Source organism: Cryptomeria japonica, chromosome 4 (genome assembly GCF_030272615.1).
Source record: "Cryptomeria japonica chromosome 4, Sugi_1.0, whole genome shotgun sequence".
NCBI classification, from domain to species: domain Eukaryota; kingdom Viridiplantae; phylum Streptophyta; class Pinopsida; order Cupressales; family Cupressaceae; genus Cryptomeria; species Cryptomeria japonica.
Window position 1 is genome coordinate 22,816,426 of NC_081408.1, and position 20,419 is coordinate 22,836,844.

A 20,419-nucleotide genomic window follows, 5' to 3' on the forward strand; every position below is an offset into this window, starting at 1 on the left:
TGAGTTAAATATTTAATCAGCACTTTTACGTGGTTCAGTTAATGAATATGATGATATGATCTACTCATAAACGTTGCAGACATTAATGTATAAATTTCGAATTTGAAATGCAGTTGGGCATGGGCAGCGCTGTAGAAACTCTGTGTGGGCAAGCTTACGGAGCAAAAAAATATGAAATGCTGGGAATATATCTGCAAAGATCCACAGTCCTACTCATGGCAACCGCCATTCCTCTGACAGTAATCTACATATTTTCGAAGCCATTACTGCTGCTTTTGGGCGAATCTGAGAAAATATCAGCGGCAGCCGCAATATTTGTATATGGTCTAATACCGCAAATCTACGCGTATGCTGCTAATTTTCCGATCCAGAAGTTTATGCAGGCACAGAGCATTGTGGCGCCCAGCGCTTACATTTCCTTCTGCACAATCTTTGTCCACGTGTTTTTGAGTTGGCTGGTTATTTACAAGCTTGGCTGGGGAATTTTCGGGGCTGCGTTTATTTTGAGCGTATCTTGGTGGATTGTTGTTATAGCGCAGTATGTTTATATAATGAAAAGTCCGAGGTGTAAGAAAACATGGACTGGTTTTTCTCTTCAGGCCTTCACTGGATTGTCGTCGTTCGTCAAGCTTTCTGTCGCTTCTGCCGTCATGTTGTGGTAAGTTTACATGTTTCTTTCTTTTGCCCATTATTTTTAACGCACTTAAAAGTTGTCATTCATTATTAGTTAGAAATTAGACAATACTAGTTAGAAAGTATGATCACACTATAAATTGTAATAAAAAGGGAGAGATTGTCTAGTTTGGTAATTAAAGAATAAATGCCAATTGATGAAAATAGTGGTTCATACTTGTCAAACTTTGAAAATGTCTTAGATAGTCACGTGTACATATCAAAATTACAATAAATTACTTTGCATGACTATCATTTTTTTTCACTCTGCATGCTCTATTTTCACCTTGATGATGGATCACAGAGTGTGATTCGAAACATTGATGCAAAAAATCTCACACAATCGAATCCAGAAATAGATGGCTATTATTTCATGGATTGTGGAAACTTAAAGACTTCTACAATAAATTGTTTTATATTTTGTGCTAGGTCAACTTTACTGTTTTAGACCTACTTCTATGCCTGTGAATTCACTCTGAATCTAGGAACTTAGTATCTAATGATCTTTGGATTTTTCCTTGAATATTTTTAGGAGATAGATTGCTAGATAGTAAATCTTCTCAAGAATAGTATCTAAAAGCATGTCAATAGATAACAAGCTTTAAACATGTACATGGATTATAGAATGTTTGCTAGTTGATTTACATGTGCTACATTAAGTCTATAATCAAATGTGGTAGATTTCCTATATGATTTTAGAGATTGGATGATAAGGAAAATCATTACTCAAGATACGGTTCTCCATGTGCATAGAGATAGATCAGCTTGTTTATATTGGATTGAATGCAAATTGATGTTAGCTTCGGAGTAGTATGTAAAGGGGTCCACCAATTGGCTAAAATGCTTGATTTTTAGTTTTGCGTTTAGATGGATCAAGATGATGCTTACACGAAAGATATCATAGATATGGATACAACATGAGTCAAAGTGTCCAATAGGATGAATTAAAGGTTAGGATAGGATTAATGATTAAAATTAGATAGATTAGACAATTACATCATTTGGAGTGCATGTGCATAATCAAACATAAAATTGATGAGTGTAGGGGTAAGTGCAATCTAGATTATGTATGTGGGTCAAATTATGCACAATAATGTGTCATTTGTAGCCTATATAAATGTGTCTAGACATTTCCCCAAACTAGGCACAAAACTAAATGAGGAAATACAGTAAGGGCACATTTCTCACCATTACATTATGGCCTCACTATGCGTTGCATGTGAATCTTAAATGAATAACACATCTCTAAGTATGTAGCATTTTTAAACATCCATAAATTAAATGCAAAAAATAGAGAAATCTCTAGATTCTACATGATGAAGATTCTCCTTCCAAGTCTTTTTTTTCTCACATAAGTTTCAATATTCAATGGATATTTAAGATTCTAGAGTATCTTCTAACTCACAAGATAAACTGAATACAAAAAGGATAATGCTTGTGATCATGTATGCTCCCTTTCAAAAAATTGCCCCTAGTATAGCTATATTAATAGAAGGAAGATCTTATTAGATATATCAATAATAAATAAAAGAATGCATATATAAATTAACAATATGATATATCATGAGATAATCATCATAATAATCATAAAAGAATACAGTAACACATTATAAGCATATATAATAATTCAAGCATAAAATAATAACAATTGTATTAGAAAAATACATCATGAGAAGCATGGAAATGGAATAAAGATAAAATCCAATGGATGAAATGATAGGGATGGGTTAGACTAGGCTATAGGATTAATGCCCCAACATAGGCATGATAATGTGATACATTCCTCAATGGTCAAAAACACTTATGTAAATAGAGTTCCTAATGAGCTTTCTATGAGCATAAGCACACATAGAACATGATTAATAGGATAAGATGGATGATATATAAAATTAATATGATAAATAAGATCATTTACATAGGTATGGTCAATAGGGTACTTAAATCATATAAATAGATAGGGTAGATGGCACAAAGGCTTGACAGTAGGGCATATTCCCAAACATAGCAAATATGATTGTGAGATAAGTGATATAGATTTAGATAATCAAGTATTAAAATAGAGATGAATGTGATGGCATGGAAATATATGCTACTCTCCAATGTAGGGTGATAAAGAAGTGTCAAAAGATGTTATCATAGAAGTGTGTTGTATAGGATAAAAAATGATATAGCAATGTAGCCACAAGAAATGATGTGATCAAGATATATGATATAAAAACATAAGATTGATGCAAATAGGATCACTCATAACACATGCAAATGTAAGATCAAGAGAGAAGGGCCGAATAATATGATCCTTGTCTAGCCATATATAAGGAGCAATGATAAAGGATCAAAGTAAAATATTGTTATTAATATCAATGTAAGGTAATATCATCATAACACAAGCAATATGCACAACAATATTAGATAAACAAGTGATAATGTAAGACAAGCTCTAAAATAAAAAGACATCAATAGTAGATCATAAATGCTCACAATAGCTAGATATAATCAATTTGTGTGTAGAAGACAATCCTCAATGATAATAGATCAATGAATACACTAATAAAACAAGAAGTGAGAATCATAAGATAAGTTCTAAAGGTGAAGATGAAGGATAATGAGAATGACAAGACAAGATCATACAAGTCAAGATATCAAAATATATGAAGGCAAGGATCAATAGATAAAAAATAAAGGATAAGAAATATAAAGGGTAAAGTAAGATAAGACATGATAATGAATAGATAAAATGCATCCAACAAGCCACCTATGTGGGCAAGAAAATATGAAGTAAACCAAAAGATCACACATGCCCCATAAGTAAGGTGAAATTCATAGATATGTTGGACTGTGCCCAAAAGATAAAGTAGATATGAAAAGTGAACATGACGATGGACAGGTCAAAAGAAAAAATAACAAAGAAAAGTAAGAGTGATATCTAAGGAATTTATTTATCTCTCATATCAAGTGGTTTCTCTTTATGTTATGTGTGACATTAATGTGTATCTTTCCTTTATTAATTCATGAATTTTATGTTGGAATGCAAATCCATATATGTAGCACATCCATGTGTATGATGAGAAGTTTTTTTAATATAACAAAGATCAAAAGATAAATCACTATAGATAATTGCAAGTCTACGATATTCTTATGTGAACTAGTGAGAGAAATAATCAATGCAAAAATGATCCAAATAGAAAATGATGAATATTGAAAGTAAGATGGATACCACCATTCTTAAGCTCTACTAGATAAGTACAACCTAAACTTGCTAATAAATAAAGTTTCATTATCTATATCTGTATAACCTAAATTTTCTAATAAATAAAGTTCCATCATCTAGATGAGTACAATCATATTTTAAATGTATTTTATATTAAATTTTTAATAATATTGTAATGTATATCATATTGACTAAATTACACTTTAATGGGTTGCTTACCTCTAATTTACATGTTCAATTAGAAAAGATGTCAAATATGCAAGAATTTGGGACAGATTTTCTGAATCATGTTATTTTGTTTTTGTTTATATCAGTTTGGAAACATGGTACTTCCAGATACTTGTGCTCATAGCTGGCCTCTTGAAAGATGCAGAAATTGCATTGGACTCATTGGCTATATGGTATTTTTTTCTTTTGCCTTCACTTCCTACTGAAAAATGATCTTTTTGGTCTTAAAATAATACTAAAACGTAGTTCACAAGTTTCACATCAATAAAATTTCTAGTGTTAGATTTGTTGATCCCACATTTGGGAAAAATGATTTCATTTACTTATATATTCATTCATCTTTCTTCATGCAGCATGTCAATTTTGGGCTGGGTATACATGGTCTCTGTTGGATTTAATGCTGCTGCCAGGTGAGTTAATTTGATTTCAATGCATTTTTAAAGAGATGGTTTATATCAATGCAAGACATGATATATTTTTTGTTTTGTTGCCTTGTTATATATTTAGTGTTAGAGTAGGGAATGAGCTTGGTGCTGGGAACCCAAGAGCAGCAGCATTTTCAGTGGTAATGGTGAACATGGTCTCCTTCTTGATATCATTGATGTTTGCCATTGCTGTTATTATTCTACGAAATGTGATGAGCTATGCCTTCACTGAAGGGAAGGAAGTAGCAGATGCTGTATCAGAACTTGCCCCATTTCTTGCTGTATCTATTGTCCTCAATGGTGTACAACCAGTACTTTCAGGTTATCATTTAATTATGTTTTTTAATTTTCAAATTTTCATTCATGAAGTTATATGCATTAATTTTGTATATTTTTGTAATCTATTAGCTATTTAAAATGTGATTTTAGGTGTGGCTGTTGGTTGTGGATGGCAAGCTCTTGTGGCTTATATAAATGTGGGTTGCTACTATATCATTGGTGTTCCTGTGGGATGTGTGCTAGGTTTCAAATTTGATCTTGGAGTGAAGGTAAGAAATTACATATAAATCTTATAAAATTAGAAATTTGTTAAATTGATTTGGTTTAACTCTTAGACATGTAAGTTTAGTTTTGAATTTTTAAATTGATTTGGATACGAGGTTGATTTAGAAAGTGAGAGGAAATGTATTATAATGTCTTATATGAGGTACTATTTTTCTTCAAATGACAGGGAATTTGGTCAGGAATGTTAGGTGGAACAACCTTACAAACTATAATTTTATTAGTGATCACTTTTAGAACAAATTGGACCAAAGAGGTAAGTTATAAAATTTAGAAAGGAGTGTTTTATTAGATTTTTTATTTTAATTGTTACATATAATTGTATAAGAAATAAATTTTCTTTACCTAGGTTGATTAAAATAATGCTATTAGTGATCATACAATGAATCTAGATTTAATTCAATCCAATTAATAAAGTATTTTTGAAATGAATTTAAGTGAAGTATTCATGAGACTTATTTAATAAAGTATATGCTTAATCTAAAACATAGTTGATTTATAACACCATTTATGACCTTAATCTATTTTAGTTAAGTTAGAATCCAAAAGTACCAACACTACGATGTATATAGTTTATTGTTTTTGATAATAAAAGCAACCACAAACAAGGGGGCTAACCCATGGGTACAATTAGGAGAACAATGGAAGGACCATTGTCCGCAGACAATCAGCACAGAAGCAGCCTTTTACCTCTATCAAAAACAAAAACCATCATACGAGAGTTTATCAGCAATAAAATATTACAAGTCAGCGTATACTTCCAGTGCCACGCAGGGCTATAAGCATTAAAATAAAAACATAAGCCGAAACTAGACCTATCTAGCCTACTACACTGCATAGACAAAAAACTTCTCCACATGCAGATAGTTAATTCTTTTTCCCATGACTCTTCTTAGGGAGCAACTTCTTCGCCCATTCCTTAGTGAGGAACTTGAACAAGCCTTTAAAGTTCTCGTCCTCCTTGGCTTTTCCTTTGTCCGCGCTATCCTGCAAAAGGCACAGAGTAGTGGCCGAGCATCTCATGACATTCAGAGCGAATTTAGACACATCATGCATCTTGGACTCCGTCGCCTCCAATCTACTGGTAATCACCTGCATGGTGTCAGAGAGAGCTTCTATCTTTTTCTCGAGCTCTGCCAGGTTGGGATCTTCTTCCTTCACACTATTGGCCTCTTCAACAACCAGCACCTTCTCAATCCTGAAGGTTGGGGACGGGTAATTGGTAGGTTCCAGACTCATAGAGGCGGCCGGACTATTGGAAACATGGGTTGAGCTCACAGAAAGGGGGGAATGCTTATGCTGGGCCTGGGGGGTTTTATCAGTCAGAATGGAGTTGCCCGTGTCATACGAGGAGGAGGGGTCTCTTAGGGATTTATCAGAGGGTTTCGAGGCCAATCTGGTAGAGCGGCGGGGCATGTTGGCATCTTCGGTAAAGTCCGGGTCCGAATCAATTTCTTGGATTTTAACTTTTTTAGGGGTTCTGACCTCCTCCGAGGAGCGATTCTTGGTTTTCTTACTGGAGGAGCCAAGTTTCATGCCACGGGGGCTTGAATCATTAATGGCCAGAGGTTAAGTCGAGGGGCCGACACTCTACACAGAAATGGAACGGGGCGGGTAGAGGGCGAGGTGGAAGTTGAATAGGCAGAGCATAAGGCCCTGGTGCAGGATAGGAAAGTCTTTTCCTTTCTTTTTGGCTTCAGCTATATCTTTAATGTTAGCATCCATCGAGTGCAACAAAAAGAACGAAATGGAAATGAGGTCTTTGTTCCTCAAATGGTTCAGGAAGGGGAGGTGGTAATAGTAAAAAATGCCATACCTGCCTTTGAGCATAAAATACTTCATCACAATGTAGCAGACTTCGTCCCAAGGGTGCGGGAGTTTCTCTCTGTTAAAGCCTCTAGCCCTCTTGATAGGATTCTCGTCGTGGCGGAAAAACTGGTTAAGGCTGGTAGAGTCTGCAATGTGGCTCTATTTTTTCCATTTTTTGCCCTCCATTGAGAGGCCCGTAGCTTGGGCTATGACCTCTTTGTTAATTTCGAAGGTGATTCCTCCCACAGTCACCCTTCTGTCCTCCCAAGAGGACACAAATTGTTTAGAGAGTCTCTCATCGTTGCCCTTCATGTTCTCCATAAATTTGTCAATGCCTCCTTCGGTGCACACAAACCAAGCCGCAGGTTTGGCTTTGAACTCCTCAACATTGTTGGGTTCCAGCCTGAGCCTGTCCCACCCCATTTTAGAATTCTCCAGCTTCACAGTTTGAAAATAATAGAAAGCCAGAACGCAGAGCCGAAGCAAACTCAAGATGAAATGGTTAGGAAAAATGTGCTAGACTTGGGTTAAACGGTTGTAATAATCATAGTGATTATTAACCTTTAAGGTCTCGTAGATATCGCTGGCTTGAAATCTACTCAGAGCGTGCGAGCCTTCACTCGGGCCAATGTGAGTTGATAGCTCCTCAACACCGCCTTTGTCGTTGCCAGTTGGCACCATCCAAGTCATAAATGAATGGTAATCATTCCCGATGTCAGTCCTTTCTTTATAAATTCATCCCCTATGGTAGTGATGACTCCGCATATCTCTGCTACGTGTCCTTTTTTGGTAGAAATTGGCGGGATCTCCGCGCCAATTTGAAAAAATTAACATATTTTCCTTCATCATTGGGCGGAAGGGTTAGTCCTTTCCTGGCATAAGGCTTTTTCCTTATCCATGATTTCCTTAATTGTGATTGGCAGCGTATTGGAGTTCCTCCAGCATCGTAAGCCCATTTGCAGCCTTCCTTCCGCCGCTCTATTTCCTTCTCTAAAGATGTGGTCTATGGTGAAGTCCTCCATTTTGACTAGCAAGTGCCTGATATCCCTCAGAATGGGTTCCACTTTCCACCCAGCTGAAACCTTCCCTTTGATAGAGTGGATAATAACTTTAGAGTCTCCTTCAATTTCCAGATGCTTTATTCCTATGTCATTAGCCATTTTCAGCCCCTAGAGGAGGGCCATTCCCTCAGTTTGGGTGACCGAGCTTTCACTGAGGTTGCCAGCATAGGCTGCAACCATGTCCCCTAGATGATCCCTGATGACTCCACCACCAGCCTGACTGTTGCATTGAGCAGAGCCATCAAAATTCAATTTAAACTAGTGAATTCTGGGGGGGAGACCACCTAGTCATCTGTCTCTTTTTCTTGGTGCTGTTGTTGAAACGGTCGAATCCAGGGGGAGCTTCCAGCCTCGAGTGATCTTCTTATTCGTCTCATCAGGAGGATAAGGCGGGATTTTCCATTTTGTAGCTTCTAGATTCTCCGATATCAACTTAAAGCAAGTGAGGGAAACAGAGTCTGAAGGGGTCTCAGTGTCTTTGAAAATTCTATTGTTTCTCTCCTTCCACAAAGCCCAGCAGATGCGAGGAGGAATTTGTTTCCAAAGTTGAATGATGAGGGGATGATGGGAAGGGGGGGTCCAATCAAACACAAAGTTTTTTATATTTTTGTGGAAGACCCAACACAGACCACATTTTTGAAGCGTGACAGACCAAATGTGAGCCGCAAAGGGACAAAGAATAAAAAGGTGCTCAATAGATTCCTCATCCTTTTTACATAAGCTGCATCTATTAGGGAGATGGAATCCCCTCTTTTTCAAATTATCGAGCGTGAGGGTTTTGCCATGCATGAGGGACCACCAAAAGAAATTAATTTTGGGAATTAACTGAGGGTTATAGACTTTCTTCCAACCTTCCACATCTGCGAGGGGTTTTAGGAGCTGAGAGTATGCAGATTTGATCGAGAACAGGCCCGATTGAGTCTCTTTCCAGATGAAGCTGTCTTCGTTCGTGGTCATGGGAATTCTAGTTTTCAGCAATAAGAGTTGCAATTCCTGAGCCAGGGGGACCAGGTTCAGTTGATTGTTGCAGATGGGGACTAAGTCCTTCCAACCAATTCCTAGGATCAAATAATCCACAACATAATCCCCTAGGATAGCCTTGAAATGGTTCTTGATTTGATGGAAGCGAGTGTTGATTAACGGTCTATCCTCAGTCCAAAAGTCCTCCCAGAATCTCACCTTTTTGCCATCTCCAAGCTGCCACTTTAGACCATCTCTGACCATCATTCTGGTTTTTAGGATGTTGTTCCATAATTTGGAAGCTTGGGGGAGGTTAGAAGTGTTGAGATTGTAAAAGAAATGCTCCCAGTCCAAATACTTAGCTTTGATGATGTTGCACCAGGCCGCCTCCCCTTTAGCCAAGGTCCATCCCACCTTGGCAATTAGCGCCTTATTGAGGGCATTAATCTTTCATATGCCGAAACCTCCCAGAGATTTGGGTAGACACATAGTATCCCAGTTGACCAGAGCCAGGCGTTTCTTTTCCTCTAAGCTAGTCCATAAAAAGTTTTTTTGAATTTTTTCAAGTTTTTCTCCCATGGTCCCTGATATTTTGAACATGGAGAGGAAGTAGACCGGAATTCTCTGTAGGGAGGCAACGAGGAGCTAGAGCTTCCCCGCGCTACTGGGAAATTTTCCTTTCCATCCCGCAAGCCTTTTTTGCATTCTTTCCAAGATAGAGTTCTAGAAGGTGGGGGTGACTTCCTTGATAGTGAGAGGGAGTCCCAGGTAGGTCCCTGAGAGAGTAGCCATTTTGCATCCGAGGATGGAGAGGATTATGAGTTGGAGGTCATTTAGAGTGTTGAAGAAGTATAGATTACTCTTCTCATAGTTGATGCATTGTCCCGACGCCTTGGCATAGTCCTCCAAAAGGGTCTTCCAACCTTTAGCCTCCATGACAGAAGTTCTGCCAAAAAGGAAACTGTCGTCCATGAACTGCTGGATATTAGTAGGGGGGAGCGTGGAGGCCGCTTTGAATCCTTGGAGCCTACCATTGGTGACTAGACGAGTCACATTTTTGTTTAGGACTTCAGCTATCATGATAAAAAGATAAGGGGATAAGGGGTCGCCCTGCCGGATACCCTTCTCAACTTTGAAGCCTCCCCTAGGAGTCCCATTTATCAGGACTGAGAATTGGACCGTCGTAACACATTCACGAATCATACTCACCATTTTTTTGTTGAATCCCAATTTTAGGAGCACTTTGAAAAGAAATTCCCAATTAACCTTGTCATAAGCTTTTGATACATCAAGTTTAAAGGCCATACCTGGTAATTTGCTCCTATCCATGGAATGGATTATCTCATGAGTTGTAATTGCGGCATCTAGAATTTGTCGTCCTGGGACGAAGCCTTTCTGAGACGGACTGATAAATTTTTCTAGGAAAGGTTTGATTCTGTTTACAAGGACCTTGGAGAGGATCTTGTAAATGGTATTGCAGAGGCTTATGGGCCGATACTCCTTCAGGCAGCTGGGAGTGGTGGTCTTGGGGATGAGGACAATGAAAGTGTTGTTGATCTTTTTAAGCAATCTCCCTGTTTTGAAGAAATCTTGGACAACTTTAGTAACATCATAGCTAACGATATCCCAATACTCCTGGAAGAAGGCCGGGGGGAAACCATCCGGGCCCGGTGTTTTATAAGCTCCCATCGCAAAGACCGCCCTGTGAACTTCCTCAGAAGAGATGGAGGACATGAGTTGCTGGTTGTCGTCTTCCTCAATGGTCATCGACAATTTACTAATGAGGTAGTCTTGGAGCGGCGAGGCCGTTCCACTGTCCGCATACAGGCTGGTGAAAAAGTCCACCGCGTTCTGTCCAATCAGAGAGTCCTTAGAAATCTCCTGGCCAGTTTCATCCTTAATACTTTTGATGTAGTTCCTCCTCTTGTGGTTAGAAGCCGATCTATGGAAGAAGGCAGTATTTTTGTCCCCTTCTTTCAACCACTGGATCCTGGATCTTTGTTTTGAGTACACTTCCTCCTTGGCAAGGATATTTTTCCATCTTTTGCAACAATCTTCCTCCTCCTTCAAAATGGGGTCCGGGGGGTTACCAGTAGCCATTAGAATTTGATGTTGTTCCAGTCTGGATCCCAGGTCCTTTTCTATTTTAAAGATGTCTCCAAAGGTGTTCCTATTCCACCCTTTGACTTCCCTGCTGATTCTTTTTAGTTTCTCCATTATTCTGAACATGGCAGTCCCTTGGATTGGGGTGGACCACCAACCTCTAACCAAATCCCTGAAGTCAGGATGGGAGGCCCACATGATTTCATAGCAGAAGGGGGGTGGACCTTGGTAGGGTCTGTCTTTCTAGTGGAGAAGAAGGGGGTTGTGGTCAGATGCCATCCTTGGGAGGGATTTTAAGGAAGGAACTCGTTCCCAAATCCCAATTGGTGGAGATCAGGAATATATCCAGTCTGACTTGGATGAGGTTTTTGCCTTTCCTGTTATTCGACCAAGTGAAAGGGGCACCCTGAAGGTCAATATCCACTAGGTTTGAAGCATTGATGAAGGTGGCAAGGTCGCTCATGCTGTCAGAGAAATCCTCCAGGCCACCACACTTCTCGGAAGGGTAGAGGGGGGCATTGAAATCCCCAACAAGCATCAACCTGTCCTTCTGGTTAGTCATAGTGATCTTAGAAATTTCCTCCCATAGGTTCTATCTTCCTGCCCTAGAGTTGGGGGCATAGATGTTGAACATATGCCAGCAGAGATCACCATAGTGGAGAGAAACCGCTAGGAAATATTGGGAGCTAGCGAATAGCTTGCCTTTTATTTTCATGGGATTCCACAGGGTAGCAATACCTCCAGATGCACCCAAGGCGTCAACATATAGGTAGTCCGCTCCAGGCCATAGTTTACTAGCAATTGCAGCGAAGGTTTGGGAAGGCATCTTAACTTCTTGAATTGGACAGATGTCGATTTTCATCTCAAGAATGAGTTGTTTTATGGCGAATTGCTTTTGGGGGTTGTTTAGACTCCTTATGTTCCAAGAGAGGAACTTCATTTCTTACTTTTGCTAAGTCCGTCCAGGGTCAGTTCTCTGCCCTTTGCAATGTCCCTTGCCATCACCTTGTGTCTCAGGACTCTTACTGTAGGTCTCCCAACTTTTCTTTCGTTTCCCCCCACATCAGCTTTCTTGGCTTTGACTTTCTTCTTCTGGGCTATCCATTCATCGCTATCCGTCCACGGAGAACACGGGGGGGATACTTTCAATGGAGTTGCCAGTGAGTTTCCAGAGAACTCCTCTCCATCCCTAGCTGTAGGGGAGGAAGGGGTTGGAGTGGTGGGTAAGGAACTTCCAATCTTGAGAGGTTTAACCACAACTGGGGAGGGGTCAGGGAGGGCATGGGGTGGGGGGGAGGCAGAAGGGAGAGCGATGGGGGACATGGTGAGGGAAACTGCCTGGGGGATCTCCCCCTCTTCCAGGGTGTAGTTAGGGTTTTTGACTGCGTCTATTGGGGCTTTTAAGATCTCAAGGCTCTTGTTTGTGTGCTGGTAAACTTCAAGAATAATATTCTTAGTAGTCTGCTCAGGAGGGGCCGAGGATGATGGGTCACCAGGGTTGATGGGTTCAGCCCAAATGGCTTTATTCTTAATCTTGGGTTCTGCTACCATAGGGGCTTTACAATCCGTATAGGAATGCCCCTAAGTGTTACACTTCTAGTAGTACAGGGTAGCATTTTCGTACACAATGGCCTGGGACCATTTTCCCCATTTGGACTTTAGGGAGATAAAGTATGGTAGGGCTTTGTTGATCGTAACATTGACACAAAAGCGAGCATACACCAACCTGGACTTGTTGAGAGTGACCGAGTCCGCTGCAACAAAGCAACAAAACGAGTTTCCTATCCATCGAAAGATTTGTTCATCCCAGAACTCTAGAGGGAGTCCGAGTAGCCTAACCCATACAGGGGCCATGTGGTTTAGTTTTGCAGAGGGGTCAAAACCAGGTTTCCATTTAACCATGGTTAAGAAGTGCTTTCCATAAGCCCAGGACCCTGACAAGACATAAATCAGATCCTCCTTAGTGATAAATTTGAATAGAAAGAGTCCCTTTGGCATGGCTGAAACCTCCAGGCTTCCTTTGAGCTTCCAACGAGATTTTACACAATGCCTGACCATGTCGATAGAAGGTCGGAAGGAGAAGCAGCGACCAACTATTACCAGGTGAAGGGAGGCGGCGATTCTATCCATTAGGTTGTCCGGGAGTTTGATTTTCGTTCCGTCTTTCGTTTGGGAGAAGGAGGCCACAACATCAAGAGGGAGCGAATTTGTTGACCCAAGGAGGGCGTTCTTCCAGCTAGACTTGGGATTCACCTCCCCAGTATCCTTATCCATCTGACCGACAGAAGTTTCCGGTCCGGGATGGGGTATATTCCTTTCCTCCCCTTTCGATCCAGAATTAGTCAGACTTGGAGGAGTGGAAAGGGTGTGGAGACTGTCATTTTCTTCCGTATGGTCCACAGAACATGGGGACCCCGCAACAGGCCCAAAGGCATGTGCATCGACCGTGGAATTGGGCGTTGGGTCCAGCAGGGGAGGGGGGGCCTCCCCAGGGGGGACGGACATCCAAGCACAAAGAATCTCAAAACAGGCGAGAGAGTTGCAGAGCGGGAGAGTTAATATGAAAATTATTTACAAATAACTTTCAAGTCTAACCCTAAGAAAGGAATGAACTTCCTATAATTTTTCACTATGAGACAACTACAAAATTACAAAAACAAGAATGAAAGGCATGTAAACATAAGTACAACTATAAAATTATCAACAATAAGTAAAAAAATAGTGATTTTATTGATAAATAAATATCTAAAACCAACTTTTATTGTGATAAATCAAAGGTAACATGATTAAAAAAACCACTACAAAAGTGGAAAGATTATTAATTATTATACAATTCTATGTAAATTTATCAACTTATGTTTTGATTATTTTTCAATTGTATTTTGATTATCTTGAATACTAACCACTTTTTCACATTAGCCTTCTATTATATAATGTTTTTAACTAATACATTTGATCATAAAAAAATATCAAATCAGTAAATAAATTTTGTTTAATAGGAAAATCCATAGAAGTTTTGTGGGGTTAAGGAAGAAAAGATAGGAAGGTGTAGAATAGGTGGATCTAGAACAATGTATTTAGGGAGGTCAAGGATGAGTGGAATGGATCTTTGGATGATGATGAAGAAAGGTTTACAAATGTCTAGTTGGAGGCGAACTAAAAGGCTCATAATTCCTTTATGCATCAACATGTTTTTGCAATAAAGGCGCACGGTTTTTCTTCTTGTGCTCTTGGGAAAGGACTCTTTGTTTCATTACTTCTTGTTGTTGAGAAGGAAATTGGTTTTGTGGATGGATTTGTTTAGGTGCAAGGTCATAAATGAGGTTTTCTCCTCGTGTTAGTAAGTGATGTAGGGAAATCTTTGATTTTTGCTGATAACAACACTAATAGTGTCAATGGTTTGTATTTTGTGATGGATTTATTTGAAGAAAGAGCTAAATAGAGCTAGGGAAGTGGTCCTTCTTTCCCCTTGTGAGACATTTATTAAGTGATAGGTTTATCCTTCCCTGTTTGGCTTAGAGTGTTAATTTGGAACTTTAAGGGTGTAGGGGAGATTATTGTTATTGACTTGTAGGTTGTGGATATAGATGGTGGGGATGATGTTCCTTGAAAGAAAATAGAGGCATGAGATATGTTTTCTACACTAATATATGAGAGGAGATATGTTTGAATATTAAAGTAATGATATAGTTACAATAAATTAAACACAAAAATAATATACAATAGCATAGTTACTTGTGTGGGGAAAATCCTTTTGGGAGAAAATGGGCCCTGCTCCAACACAACTTAATGTATTATTAAATTGTAAAATGTAACAATACACTTGTATATTCTAAGCTTTTACATAAGTATTGCCATTAGAATTCAGAGTGATTTTGGTAGCATAAGAATACCTACAAACATCACTATTAAAACATCCATCTCAAGAACCTAATAAATAGGAGACATAATACATGAAACTATGAAATGATTATTACAAAATCATTAGTTAGAACCACCAATGTGTCACCCATATCCCAAGATGACTCCATAGGCTAAAAACAACATATTCCTTCCACCTATCATAAGCTCATTGTAATCCACTGACCAACTTGGGTATTCTATTTTGGTTGCATTATCTTCATTCAAAGTTGCCTTATGATGTGTCATAACATGCATCATAAATTGGTCAACAAGTATAATTCCCTCTTACAACTCTTTTATGTATTAACATTAACTGATAACTTTTCTTGGTAAACTTTGGTTGATTTTTACAACCAAAATTTTGAGGTCTTTGATAATTTTTAGGATTTCAATTGTTTTGTAGAGAAATAGTTAAGAAAAGTCGTCAAATTTTTGTGCATTGATAATGGCGTTGAATATGGCAACCACATTTTGAGTAGTTTTTCACTTTAGAAAGTATTGGTTTGTAGCATTTAGTATAGTCTTTACTAGAATGGTGTTGCAGAAAGAAAATGAGAGGAAATGGTGAATTGTATCTAGATCTCTTATACCATATTATTGGGTCAAGACTATTGATTATGTTTGTTGTTTCCAACATTTAATTCTTCATCGAGCCTTAAAGGGAGTCATTCATTGTGAATCTTGGAATGGTCTAAAACCATCCTTAAGCACCTTAATGTTTTCTTTCTTCTCTCATGGGCCCACATTCATATAGAGAAATATAAGGCCATGGATCTATACAGTAGGACTTAGATATTTGTAGAATATCCAAATTATGGAAAGCGCTACCAATTTATCCACTCAACTACATATAAGTTGATCATAGAAATTTTGAAAATGGCTCTTCAAGCTCTACTTGTCACTTTTCCACACCTTTAGTTTATATAGGAGTAACTTGGACTTAATGACAAATCTTCTAAGAACTTAGATCCACTTAGGAAGAGTCTTGATGAAGAATCTACTTTCTGCAATTTAGATGTTGAGAGCCATGCTTTGAAGATTAACTTATGTCCTCTCCAAGTCACCATTTAGACTTGGGGTTGATGCTTCTCCTCCAATTTTTTTGACTTCATGTCCACTCTAGACTTGATAGAGACTACAAACTGTAGGTGCTTACATTGGGGATCCATTAGACACAAAAAAACTTGTTAAGAGCTTCCCAGGTCTCCACATGTTTTCATTGCTACTAGATTTGATCCATAGTATTTTCAAGAGGAATTTTGTATTCCTAAGTGGAGTATATAGTTCCTTGATTAGGAACCATACTTGATCTTGTCCTTCTTCCTAAGGGAAGGAAACTTGTTTGATGCAAGTAGATCTATCATACAAAATTTGTAGTAGTTAGGTTAGTGGGTAAGTATAAGGCATGGTTAATTGCAATGGTTTTACCTTAGGTTCTTGGTGTTCATTACTTCACTTGACCTTTGCACCTATAGGCAAGTGGAGCTCCATTTGGATAACACTTGGTATAATTATAACATATCAATGAAAGGTTTACAAAATGGATGTGAAGAATATTTTTCTTCATAGAGAGCTTGAGGAGGAGATATAAATGTAGCAATCACATGGTTTTATCTAGGACTCTTATTTGGTTTTTAGATTCAAATAAATCTATTAATGGCCTAAAATATGCCCCTGAAGCTTGGTATACCAAGGTGGATTCTTTTCTTCTCACTCTTGGATTCTCTCATTGTCGTTTGAATCCAATCATGTACATTTTGTAGCAAGATGATTCTTATTTTGGTTCTTTATGTTGATGACCTATCGCATTGAACACACCACATGACTAAGAGGCGGTGTGAATCAGTTTGGACCTCAAAACACTTTACTTCTGATCCATTAAACTTCAAACCACACAACTTATTACTGTAATTATGAAACATGAAAGCACAAAGAACAACATACACATGAACACCAAATTTACATGAAAAACCCTAATCAAGGTAAAACCATGGTGAGAATCACACTCACAATATGAATAATTGATTACAATGTTTAAGCTAGAGGACAAGCAACTCACCACCCTTGAAAGGACTTGCAAAACAAAGGTGCACAACTTGAGGGCAAGATACAAAGGACTTGTAGTATTGAGAATCACTATCTCAAGACAAGATACAAATGAATGCACTAGCTGCCAAAAGGATCACACCTTTCGATAGGTGCAAAGGATCAATGAGCTAAAATGAACAAGGTCTTTTGATTATGAAATTATCCTCAAGAACTATTGTGTTAAGCGACCAATATCATGCCAAACACATCTGATCTCAAACATTGTCTCAAAGCTCTCCACAATTGACTTTCACACTTCTGCTATACCAAATTTGCTTGTGTATCATTAAAATACAGTTCACATAAACTCACATTCATCCCATACTCAACTCATACATCCACACAAATATATATATACAAGATAATTCATTAAAACCCTTAACTTGGCCGGCCACAGACAAAATATATAAAATTACATAAACTTGGCCACTTAGACCTAAAACACCATTCCGATCCACTCCAAGAGATAGAGGGGACCGAAACACATCACAACACATATCTTCCAAGCAATTCCAAGGAATGACACACACACACATCCTCCAAGGTTGACATCAAATAAAACATTTAGATAGACAATGTACCACACCAACTAGTCGGCCCAAAAACATCTTTCAATGCACAAAACTCAATGTAGATCTACACATGCCACAGTGAGACCGATTTCAACCTTCAAACTCATCCACCAAAGAATATCTAGATTGAAAGAGCATGATTCAAATAAGATACACCACCATAGTTAACTAGAAACTAAACTAGCTAACAAAATTGAACTTAGGCCACCACAACTTCTCTTGCTAATCAAACCATCACAAAAAAACCGGACTGGAACATTTTACAAACCAAATAAACATTTCCTCCAAGCTACAACACTTGAATAAAAAAATCAAAAAACCACCAAGCATTCTCTAGACCAGTTTTGACAGACAACCATTGCCAAAAATAGCAACAACCAACTCTACCATCTAAGCAATAGATGCCATGTAAACTTGATAGTACAATATACACAAATCATATAAATTATATTTAAAATAACACTCCATAATCTTGACATACTCGAGGAACGCAAAGCATTCTTCCACTGGGTTATTAAAAACTCTTTCTCGCATAAATACTATTTTCTACATATTGAAACTTCCACTACACCAACCTTTCATAAACACCTCAATTTCTTCACCAGACCTCACAAAAATATCACAACACTTTTGTACCATCTGCAACACATAGTGACATCAATGACAACACAAGACAAGTTGACATCATTGACAACACAACACAATGACTCAAGTTCCCAACATATTGGTCATGAGAAGTTATCCATCATCAAAGTTATGAAAACCACCATATGAGATAGGTATTTTATGATTGATCTAGGATTTTTGCATTATTAAATTATCTGGATTGAGATATATGAATCAACTTTTGGAGCCCACCACATTATCCAAGTATGCTCTAGATTTTCTCTTCATTTTTCACATGGAAGACTATAGGCTTGTTTCAACTCCCAAGTTCTTTTTGGATTCAAACTTGAGGCTCAATTCTCTTCACCTATTAGTAATGGCCCCTTTGTATTGATAATTTGTTGGGAGTCTCATCTACATGACTCATATGACTCTTTACATTTCATATGCTATATCCATGACCTCTTAATTCATTTAGAAGCCCCATGAGTTGTAATAGAAAGTAGCCTAGTAGATTCTCCACTATATTTAAGATACTTATAGTTTTGGGATGCACTACACATTGAGCATTGATATCATATTTAAGGGATATGCAGATTTATATTAGGCAAGTGACTCTTTAGACTACAAGTCTACTTTAGGCTACAATTTTTCTCTGGGTTCAAGTTGAAAAAATAGTGTACAATTTATCTATCTTATATTGAGGTTGATTATTAGGGGGTTATAAATTTAACTATTGATGCTATTCAAACAATAATCTTCTCATCCATTTTGATGATCACAAAATTCAATCCATCATTAGAGAACCGAGCATATTGATGTCCACATGCACTACATTTGAGACTTCATTCATGAATAGTTCATCGATCTTTTCTATTGCTTGAATTTTGAATTCAGTAAACTCTTCACATAAATCATGTATCTTTATTTGTGATATTTTCTAAGGGTGCAAGAGGCTACATATCCTAGTAGGGATACCTATTCGTTCCTTACTCTTGTGGTCTTTTCCTCTATTTGCAAGGAACGACTAATGGAAAGGGGTATTGTCTCTTTTCTCAGAGGTTCTTCTCTTTAGGAGGCATTTTTAGGTACATGTGTACATCATAAGGCTTTATTTGTTAGGTACCATCCTTTCATCCGACTAAGCTATGCTTAAGGGTGTATGTTAGTGTAGGATTTTATTTTACTATTATCTAGGTTTTATCCTACAATATATTTGTTGGCATTGTGTTGTCATTGATGTCAACCGGTATAGGATGGCAACCGATATGGGAGATTGATGAGAAGTGTTGTCAATGATGAATATCAGAAATGGCACCATTGATGTCAAGTAGCATAGCAGGTCATCAGTATGGAAGAGAAGGTCATCTAGTATAATGACCATTAGAGTTACCGGTACATAAGTTAGTGATTGACTTGTGTTGAAGACATAAAGGACTGTAGATCAGTAAGTGACATGTTGGCATTGCTTAGTTTCCAAACAACAAGAGAGAAAGATGTTGGGTTGTTGATCATGATGAAGAGAGGGAATGTTACAAAAGTCACATCAACACCGAAGGAGAAGTATGTGCAGCCCACCAATATGCTGTGTGGATGTGAAACAACAGGTCTCCCATCAGATAAAGATGCAGTCACAAATGAAGAGATGATTGACAGTGAATGTGCCCAACCGGATCACATGTGCCTATTTGAAGATAGGCTTGCTCAAACAGGGAAGCCACATTGGTGCAAAGCAAGATGCAGATGACAAGGATCCACTCCCACCGGTAAGTGGAGCTTATCTCCTATTATGCATGGAATGCATCATATTCCTCTAAGATAAGACAAAAGAATAAAAGGCAGGTGAATGAAGGCTCCCACCAGATGAACTGGTGAAACACTAAATTGCCTTAGGTGCATGAGATCAGAGATACAGATCAACCAGGTAGACATGTTGAGTTGTTGGTACAGAGATTTAAGGATATGTTTGTCACTTTGACAAACATGTTAATAGAAAAACCGGTCCAGTGGTGAAGAAAGGTGTTACCATAGATGTAGACAGATGGAGTTTGTTGAAGGTTGATGACATGGTGTCATCAAGGTGTTTACCGATAAGTATGTCCACCAGTAATGCTGACAAAATGCAGATGCATAAGGCTCCCATCTATTGATGATGTGCATGAGGTTGGTTGGCATGTGTGCTGACCGGTTTAGGTGCTCCACCAGAAGAGAAGCAAAGTACAA

General features: G+C 38.2%; 1 protein-coding gene across 6 annotated transcripts in view; it reads left to right on the plus strand.

The window, feature by feature from the left end:
• The window catches only part of LOC131030845 (protein DETOXIFICATION 40), a 61,847-nt gene that overhangs the window by 33,832 nt on the left and 7,596 nt on the right, over positions 1–20,419 (plus strand). For 5 of the 6 annotated variants that reach the window (XM_057961778.2, XM_057961779.2, XM_059219532.1 and 2 more), the window contains 6 exons: positions 114–658; positions 4,195–4,281; positions 4,462–4,518; positions 4,616–4,854; positions 4,963–5,081; positions 5,264–5,350. In XM_057961778.2, the coding sequence (XP_057817761.1) occupies positions 114–658; positions 4,195–4,281; positions 4,462–4,518; positions 4,616–4,854; positions 4,963–5,081; positions 5,264–5,350 (1,134 nt within the window). The remainder of the gene's footprint in view (positions 1–113; positions 659–4,194; positions 4,282–4,461; positions 4,519–4,615; positions 4,855–4,962; positions 5,082–5,263; positions 5,351–20,419) is intronic. The other variant, XM_059219533.1, reaches the window with a different exon arrangement.